The sequence below is a fragment of the Fundulus heteroclitus genome, chromosome 21 (genome assembly GCF_011125445.2).
Source record: "Fundulus heteroclitus isolate FHET01 chromosome 21, MU-UCD_Fhet_4.1, whole genome shotgun sequence".
In the NCBI taxonomy this organism is placed as follows: Eukaryota; Metazoa; Chordata; class Actinopteri; order Cyprinodontiformes; family Fundulidae; genus Fundulus; species Fundulus heteroclitus.
In genome coordinates, this window is record NC_046381.1 from 7810938 (window position 1) to 7820992 (window position 10055).

The 10055-nt window shown below is 42.5% G+C and overlaps 1 protein-coding gene across 2 annotated transcripts; it reads right to left on the bottom strand.

Annotated features, from left to right (window-relative positions):
* Window positions 1-993: 993 nt before the first annotated feature.
* Window positions 994-9855, bottom strand: LOC105932949 (leucine zipper transcription factor-like 1; the record flags this gene model as incomplete). Of its 2 annotated transcripts, none has more annotated exon segments than XM_012872298.3 (10): window positions 994-1612; window positions 1726-1829; window positions 2833-2991; window positions 3261-3338; window positions 3435-3500; window positions 4552-4623; window positions 4881-4938; window positions 7541-7735; window positions 9142-9266; window positions 9569-9855. In XM_012872298.3, coding segments are annotated over 10 exon segments (879 nt in total). In that variant the 5' UTR covers window positions 9572-9855.
* Window positions 9856-10055: the final 200 nt, after the last annotated feature.

Sequence of the window (10055 nt, forward strand, 5' to 3'; positions counted from 1 at the left end):
CTGTTGAATGTTTATATAAGCGAGAGGGTCCTGTAACAATCGTGAAAGCATCACCTTTCATAAAGTGGTTCAAGGTTAAACAAAGTGGTTTGGAGTTTAGTTGGAACTTTGTCTCTAACCTGGATCTTGGATTTAAGGTGCTGCTAGAGTTAAGACTGACGAGCAAAACATTAGGATTTATTCACCAGGAGCTACACTGGGATGTATGCAGCGACTTGCAAATGTATTAATACTCCTTGAACTTTATGTGACACAAAGTGAAGCAATACGTTTCCTTTAGAATAATCTGATAAATCCATGTGACTTGTGAAGCTCTCAGCGGTTTGTCAAAAATATTAGTGAACAAACAGCCTCATGAAGACAAAGGAACACAGCAGACTAGGGAGAAAGACGTGCGTAGAGCAGGTTTGGTTGATTAAATAATATCCTGTGTTTCTTGCACTTGTTTTTTGCAACAAGTGCAAAAAACATGGAAGTTCAGCTAACCTAACAGGCTGTGCATGGATGGCATGAATCAGGAATGCAGCCAAAAGGGCCATGGTAACTCTGGAGGGGCTGCAGAGATCCACAGCTCAGGTGGGAGACCACCGTTAGTCGTGGACTCCATAAATCGGCTCTTTACTTTGACTTTCCTTGCATTCCTGAAACAAATACGTCGTCGTGGACACGTCTTCCCCATGGTGAAACATGATGGTGGTAGCATCATGCTGTGGGGACGCTTTTGGAGCTAAATACAGGGGGAAATACTTGAAGACAACCTCTTAAAGGCTGCAAAAGGAACAGGGATGACCCTAAACATGCCGCCTGAGCTACAAATCGATCGTTAAGGTCAAAATAGATTCAGCTAATAGTGGTACGGTCAAAGTGGAGACCTCAATCCAATTAAGAAACTGTGGCAAAAAAGACTTGGAAACTAAAAGTCTCCATTCAATCTAACCGCGCCTGAACTGTTTTGTAAAGAAAAACAGAAAGTTCTCTAGAAACCTGGTAGATATATCCCCCGAAATGCTTGTATCTGTATATGAAGTGGGGGGATAAAAAAGCTTCTACACAATATTGACTCAGGTGTCTGAATTTGTAAAAGTGTGTGTTGCTGTGGCGGTTTATCACGTAAAATCCCAATGAAACCCCTGAAGGTTTGTGGTCGTGACACGATGAAACGTGAAAAAAGTTCAAGAGACACGAATGCGTTTGCAAGGCCGCTGCAAGACTTCAAAGCTTCAGGCAGACCGTGTGTTTCTGTCCAGGTCAGCGAAAGGACAATGTCCCTTCAGACAGGAAAATGTTGGTTATTGCATAGAGCACTGAGGGAAATCTACCAGCTACTGTAGGCGAGCTCAAAGTTGACACAGTGAAAAGAGGGGGAGGGGGGAGGGGGGGAATAAACCACATATCTGTCATCAGATCTTCTGTTTCCGGAGTTGTGAGTTCCCCCAACTGACCGGCCTGGTCTTTACTGAAGCTAACGGGGGACGGAGAACGCCGGATAAAGCAGAAATAAAAAATAAACACTGGAGCTGACGGCTTCTTGTCCCAAACCGGCCCCAAAAAAAAAAGTCTTGGTCCTGTCCTACTAAGGAACGCAGGCGGCAGTCAGTCGTCTGGCTCGTATCTGGAACAGAAAGCAACAAGGCATGTGATGGTACCCACTGATTAACGTTTTCCAAGACGCACCGCAGCCGCTGGGGGACGTCGTTATTTGCAATAACAACGTCCAACACTCACTTCTGCAGTCGTTTCCTAATTTCTTTGATTTGCTCGTTCTTCTTGGTTAGGATCTCCTTCATGTTGCGGTACGCCGCGGTTTGCTGGAACTTCTTCTCCAACTCCTGCACACAATCCACAAAAGCCCGAACATTTGGAGGAGAAACTTAAACTTTAATGAAACAGTTTAACCCTTATTTTCCATGGACTACAGCTTTTGCTCACTTTTTACATGCAAAGAAAAACTGAAGACAAAAGAGGGAATAAAAAAAACAATTAAAAAGTGACTTCCTGAGATTTAGTCAGCTGCCTGATGTCAATGATGCGATTGTCATGGAAAAGTTAAGAGGAAGGCAAATGCTTCCAGCTTTGGCACAAACATCCAAGACATTCATACCGTTTACTTTTTTTTACTTTTTACATTTTGTTAAAACCACAAACCTCGTTCTGTTTTGCAGGACTTTTATGTGATAGTCCAACACAAACTAGTGCACAGTTGTGCAGATAAAGGATCCTTAAAAAATATTTCTTAAAGGCGTGGGGTAAATACTTTCTAGAAGCTCTCTTTCTACCCTGAAATTATTGCAAAATATCTCCTGCTCAGTTAGATTTAATGCAGGGCGTCAGTGAACGGGCATTTTCTAGTCTTACCACCAACTTGGAAAAGTGATGTTAGACTTAAGTCTGGACTTTGGCTGAATAATTGTATAATTTATAATTTTTTTGGTCAAGATAAGATAAGATAGGCTTTATTGGTCTCACATTGGAGAAATTCACTTGCCACATTGGCTCATAAGAGAAGATGCAAAGTAGGAAAGGTGCATCAGTTGTATACAGTGAATCTTCATATATAATTTTTGTGTCAACCTTCTTAGATGTTTTCTGTCTGTTTATCTGTACTTTGCGTTACAGCTACCTGTCTGAAAAGTCCTCTCCACATAAAGATGTACTGATTCAGTTGTGTTGGTCCATCACATGAAACCCCAGAAGGAAAAAAAGCTTCATCCTTGAAGGCTCTGTTTCATCTGTGGTTACAACGACGCCCTCGCCGACTGAATCAAAGATGGCCGTGCAGAGCAGAAGGTGACATGTCGCATTCGTTTACAAGACAGAGACTGTAGCGGGTACCTTCTCGGCCAAGGCCAGCTGCTCCTGCACTCGCAGAAGGTCGTGCTTGGCAGTGACTAGGTTCTCCTGCAGATCCTTCTGGGACGCAGCGTTGGCACTAAGAGATCTTTCGTAGCCCTCCTTCAGAGCTGCTACTGTGTCCTCCAGGCTGCTGATCTCCTTCATTTGAGAGCAAAGCTGAAACGCAGAGAGGAAAGCAAGTTGAGAGGCCGCGCGGGCCTGACGGGCAATCGCTGTCGTAACGCGACGTCGGTGGTTGTTCGTTCTGGTTCGTACGTACCGAGCAGGCCGAAAGTGAGCGGGTAAAAGTGGTAGCAAGCATTCGGATGACAAAAAAAAAACCAACAGTTGTAAAGATGGAATGAAGGACATGGAAGAAAACGGCAAACTGTAGCGCAGCTTCTTTATAAACGCAAGACAAACGGTACCTGTTGTTCCCCTTGTGTCCTCTGGAGGTCTTTCAGAGCTCTCTCCGCTTTGGTTTTCTCATCTAGCGCGCTCATGGCCTGAGGAAACAAATCACACAAACATTTATTTATTTTTTTAAACAGCCGTAACTAAGCGAGAGGAAGGGACTAAGTTTAAAAGGCCCGCTTTCATACCTGTGACTCTAAAGTCCGCAGCCTGGATTTCAGTTTGTCGTTCTCCTCTTGTAATCTCGCTATCTCCTGAAACGGGATGAAAAAAAAAACCTCATCTGTTGGTCTGAGCGTTTTATTGAACTTGGACAGTCACACCCGTCAGAGGCGTGACTGCCATGTTAACGTGGGACTTTTAATTACGGATTCAGGAGTTTTGACCACTGCTCTTATCAGAAACGGCAGCTGGTTTAAACCGGTTGGTTTCCTGGTTCACACACGTTTAACCCCAGTCCGTCCATTTTTAACAGGGTTCGGGTCCGAGGCCGTTCCAGTGGCTTAGGGTTAAACCTGCTTCAATGACTGAAAGTTTGTTTTATTGTGTATTGGCCCTTTTTAAACACCCAACTCTACTCAAGTTTCAAGTAAATTGTTAAAGAACATGTGTGGGTGGGTCTTTTACCTGCTCTGGCAGAGACAGGAGGTGTGGGGATGGCCTGGGGGTCTTTGTCAGCATTATTGGGGGGTTAGTGTGTCCTTCTTGGTGTGGTCGTGTTTTTGTGGGGCTTATGGGTCCCGGGGACTTGTCAGGCCCACTTTGGGTCCCAGGGCCCTACACTGGGCTCTGTTGGGCATCCCTTCATGTTGACCTAGGCGTGCAATAGTTCAGCCTTTTGATTAGGATGTCCTCTAAATGACTCCCTTTGCCACATCCCGAGGACAGGAGACCCTGGGACAGACCCAGAACCAACGGGAGAGACAATATAATCCGTCCAGCCTGTAGACGCCTTCAAGCTGGTGGGGAGAGGGGGTCTCACGTAAACACGAGACCATAAATTGATGGACATCAATCCTGATTTTGGGACAGACAAGGCAGGCTGACTTAACGGTCCTGGACCTCAACCTTACTGAACGTTTGTGGAAAACACTAACGGGTTAGCTCCGTTGCTGGAAACCGACTAATTTAACTGAGCTTTACCATTTCTGACAAGATTAGTGAACCATCCAACCAGAATGATGCCTGATATTGATGTAAAAAGTGTTCGGCTGAGGTCCAACTTCAGAGGGAACGTATTAAAAGGCTTAAATAACTCTCAAAGCGGTTCTGGTGTTCATGCTTGACAATTTAGAAGAATCTTACCTTGTTCAGAAGCTCAGACACCCCACCTTCGTTCAGTGGTGCCAACTTGGGTTTGCTCGCTTCCTGGTTCATCTAGAAATGAATTTAAGATGTCACAGTCGGCGCAACAGCATCGCTTATTTACCCTTCCTAGACGTTGTAACACAAAACCACAGGTGAACCTCAGTGCCGCGTGTCTTCTGAACCACACTTCTACAAGCACTGGCCAGGCCGACTGACGTTTAACAGCTCTAAAAACGCTGAGGGCCCGTACTCTAAAGAGGGCCGTTGAATTTTTTGCCATCGGCATAAATGGTTGACATCTGAAGTAGGGAGCTTTTTTTGCGAACCTTGTTGGCAGACGTAAAATCGGTCTTCTCAAATTCAGCCACTTGCTCTAGCAGCTCCCTAAAAAAGGGGCGAGGGAAGAGAAAAAGGTGTTAGATAAACAAATAACTGAAAAAAGGGATTTTTTTGTGGAAACACAAACGCCTCAATGCCGAAGAAGCTGGTTCTGCAGCCTACGACAACACGGACAGGACAATCGGTTCCCAACAGCTGCGTAACCTCAGTGTTGATCTCCATCTGCGCTAACGCTGCAATCTACTATTTGGCGGTCGAGAATGTTTGGCAGAGGAAAAGTGAACTCCCTCGGTCCTGGTGGCAGTTTAGCACTAATGCTTTAAGACACATGCTTGTGGTAACAGCCCTGTTCTCTGCAGAGCTTATATGTGGTTTTTTAAAAAGCAGCTGAAGACACGTAGCCCGTGACATGGGGCGTTTTCCCAGCTTTAGACACCTATTCAGGCACGTACAGATGTAGCCCGCGGAGAACAAAAAGGGCTCACGGGTTGCTCATCCACCCACCGCGTGCCTGTTACACTATAAACAAAGTGTCTTCATCAAAAACACTAAGTTTTATAAGGCGAAAGGTCACGAGGGCAAAAGCCATATCAAGTTCAGTACATTTGAACCTGCATAATACTCTGATCAAACAGGCCAACAGCATTAAATATGATGAACAGCAGGATGTGTGGCATTCTGTTTATGCAATCTGCAGAATTTAAGTGACTATTTTTAGTAAAAACATGATGAGTGAATGGTTTTTAGTCAATTAATTCAATTTAAAGCTGATTTACTGCGTTAATCCCAAACTAAATGTTTGTGTAACTCGTGTGAGCCGAGATTTCTCACAGCTGCTGACGGTAGATGAAACATCTGCTGTAGTGGACTAAGGATGTAAGAGTTTAACTTTAGATGATCTTCCTCATATTAAAACAAACATGCCTCAATATTTAAGAAAATCATTGCAAAGTTTAATTTATTTCAGTTATATTATGTAGATTGAGAGTTATTTATTTCCAGCGTTTATTCATGTTAACTTTGATGCTGATGGCTAACAGCCAATGAACACCTGAAATTATATTTCTTTCAAAATAAGATTTTTAACTAAATCCGTTAGAAAATATATTCTAATACAGAAACATCTGCTTTTGTGGATTTGATAAAGCACAGTGGACCAAAATGCCTGACATTTAACTGTCAGTTTTCAGGTTTTACTTCAAAAATAAGCTTTCTCAACAAGTACCGTTTTCACCAAAGAAATGATGCCTAATCAGCCGAATATCAACAACACCACTGACTGCAGCCTTCAGTTAAAAATGTTTAGCATTTGTCTAAAATGACGGCGTCCGACAGGGTCGAATGCGCAGCAAAAGGCCAAACGTGCTGCAGACACATGAATGAAGCAAACTCCAAAACACACAAACACAAAAACCTGTAATACAGCAGAACAAAAAAATCACATAAAATAGAAGCTAATTTAAAAATACTGCAAGTACCAAAAAAAAACACGGCAAATTTAAAAAGGGAGAGGAAAAAAAAGCTGCAAAGTTGCTCTAAAAAAACAAAAATTGAAGTGCAACAGACCGCTAGGGGGAGTAGGGGGACTCGGTAAACACAAGTATGCTAATATTACCTACGTAAATATGCTGATGTTGTATAAAATGTATTAATTTACTATATATAAAAAAAAGATTACGGCCACACGTTTAAAAATTAACAAAAACGTGCCTTCTCTCCAACTTTTTTTTGGGGTTAACGTTAATGTCTTTACTGCGAGCCTGGTCCCATCTTCTTGATTGACTGCCCCTAGTGGTCTGGCGCACATCCGTGTTTTGTTTTTATAGCCAGCTTGCAGATTTATTTTACTTGCTGTTGTGTTTGGTACTCGCCTGGCAGCATTTTGTTTTTTAGAGTTTGCACCATGCTATTTTTTTTGCGATTGCAGCACTTCCCTTTTGCTGCTTTTTTCTGTTACTGCGCATTTGGTCGTTCGTGGTGTGTTGGGTTGCTAAATGTGCGTTTGTCCTTGTCAGCCACCGTAGAATAAAAATATATATATATATATATATATATATAATATATATATATATATATATATATATATATATATATACACACAAAATAATCCAGGATGAAACTAAACAAAATATGTATTTTATAATCTAATTTAATCTCTCTGAAAGTGCAATGGGAAGTTGACAGTTTGTTGGTATTAGCCCATCTGAATGTAGATCTACAGTAAATGGAAACAGACATTGTTGGATGGAAGAAAGCAGTATGATGGAAACATGGGTTGCGTGCATGTATATCAGTGAAAGACAGCTGACCTTTTTGCCTGGTGAATGACATGTTAAGAGATCTGGATCTGAAAAGCACTGAAGAGGAAGTGAAATGTGGTAAAGTACAAAGCAGCCTGTTGGCAGTTAAAGGCCCTTCTGTTTCAGGCAGTATACCTTTTTGTTTGTATGAGAGTATGAAAGTGTAAAACACAAATGAGAAAGCTTAACATCCAGCAATGCAGAGTTATGAAAGACTACAATTAAGACCTTTGGATTTTAAAAACCTCCCGTGCTATAATCGTGTTATAATCGTCTGGATAACCCAGCGATTGTTTCTATTAGTGCCTTGTAAGGTGTTTGTAGCTTCAGACCTCTTTGCAGCTCACCTGTTTTCCAGCTCCGAGACATCGCTCTGGAGTCGCAGGTAAAACTTCTCAGCCTGAGAGAAAAGCTGCCTGAGCAGCAGCACGTTAGTGTGGGCTGTGTTGATCAACTCCATCTCCACCTCCCCCCGGACCACCATCTGCAGGCCGTCCAGCATCTCCCTAACCTCGTCCACTGTGAAGGTCTCCTCCACCAGCCTGCCGAGGGGGAAACCAGGCATAGAAATGGATGTAGTGCTCTCCACACGCACTCGCCGCTAATGATAAAAATGGGTGGAGTTGTTTTTTTCAAGCATAATCTCACACTTTTTTTTTTTAATTCAACCTTTATTCTGAGTAAACTGGTTAAGTGAGTTAAAAATATTCTAGCTTTGGTTATGTCTACGGTAGATTGATTGATCAGGAGGATTTTGTGCCTGGGGGGCCCTATCCGTGTTGATCTAGCCATAAGTTTAAAAGCTAAAAGATTCCTGTTTTTAGATAATTCTGATTCCGATTTTTTTAAAAACCATATCTCTTAGCATTTCAAAGAGTTCATGACGCCATTTTTGGATGAAAACTACTTAAAAGAGGTGATTTTCCACATATTGGTTCATAGTTTCGTGCCAAACCGACGTGGAGGTGTTTGTTCCTGATAAATCAATCTCGGTGTCACCTCAAAAAGTACAAAGTTCCAATTATAGTTTTGTGGAGAGAAAAGTTTTTTTTTTTTATGGGTATGTCTTTCAAACAACAAGTTAAACTTGTTTGTTTTTGTTGTTCAGAACTTTCAGTTCTCTACATATAGGATTGAATGTAGGCGGGTAGCTTGTTTTTGCCTTTTGTTCTTGACCTATAAAGGTCAACATCCATCCATCCATTCAACTATCGCCTAGACCTGCTTGTCCTTGGAGGGCCGCAGGGGGGGGCTGGTGCCCACCTTCAGTGGTCGTTAAACTTGAGGTGGGGGTGGGGGGGGCACCGTTGACATGTTCGTCAATCATAGTTCAACTCTAACCCACAGGACAAGCAAACATGCACCCACACACGCTAACGCCTAAGGGGAATTTAGAAAAACCAATTAACCTTAGTTATGTTTTGTACGTGGGAAGAAGCCGGACTTCCCAGAGGGAAGCATGCAAAGGCCACAAAGAAACACTCCAAGCCTGTTTTTTTTCCCAATTTCTGTGTGTTGCATAAATCAGTGCTCAGGCAGACGTTCAAAGCTTGGGATATTGCTTTGTAATGGCAACCCTGATTTAAACAATCCCTGACTATTCCTCTGTTCCTTGATCTTCACGATGCTCTTTGTTCACTAATGTTCTCTACCCAACCTCAGATCCTTGCGCTGTATGAAAAGAGCAAACTCAAATAAATTAAAGATGTCGGTTGTAAAATGACAAAATGTGACGACGTAGAAGGGATGTGGAAACTGTTGCATGACACTGTAATTATCTTTTTAGCATGTGATTATGCTACTGAATTAAAGTATGCGTTTGTTAGTTGAAGCAATATTTCCCCGCCTGTTGATCTGTCCATCCAAAACCTTTCACTATGGGTGTAAATAAAAAAATTCTAAATGAAGTACATAACCACCACGACAGGGAGGTTCGTGACCGACTCACCTGCTGTCTTTCAGTTCCTCAAAACACGAGTCGATCGTCTTGACCCTTAAGAGTCTCTTTGAACGAGCAAATCGCATGTAGTTGATGATCTCATTCTGATGGTGCTCGTTGAACCCAAAGTCAGCCTTTGGAGACAAGAAGAAAGAACATTAGCCAAAAAAATAATAATTTAGAAAAAGTTTAAAAAAAAAAAGTGCATATGAAGACTGAGGGTTGATGTAATAGTAACCCCAATTAGCTTATGAGCTAACTTGAAGAGGATTTTCTCCTGCCAACATGTTACAGGGCCTTTCCACATGAGCTGGTAATGCTATAGACCTGCATGCTAGCGATAGCTTTCGACTCCACTGGAGCCTTTTATTTGAAAATAACATGAGTCGGCACTTCTACAGGCAAACAGGTGGCTAGCAGCGCGGTTGCTACTTACCATAATGGCTGTGTGGCAACGTTAACGTTACTAAGTTAGCCTGAGCTGCTGATCCCAAAAGAAAAGGGCTAGATTTGTCTATTTCAGACAACGCACGAAAAAGACTAAAAGCCAGAGCTGATCTAACGGGTTCGGAATCCGGGGAACTTCCTTTGTATGTTTGTTCAACTCAACAAGATGAGCCGAATTCCCGCTATCCAACAGCTGTAAGATTATCCTGCAGATCTGCTAGCCTAGCTAACCAGCGAGCAGCGAGTGTTTGCCTTGAGAATGCCTTGGCAACGGAATGTAGCGTCATCTCCTTGGTTACCGGAGGTGCGTTCAAGGACATTCAGAACGGTCAGTGACGAGAAGAGAAAGGAGCCTCGCTAAAAATGTCATTTTATGTGAGATATTGAATAGCAAGCGGGAAAAAAATTCTACTTTGATTGTATATGTGAAGGTTAATTTTAGGGCTTAGTTTAAACATAAATCTTTTTCATCTGTC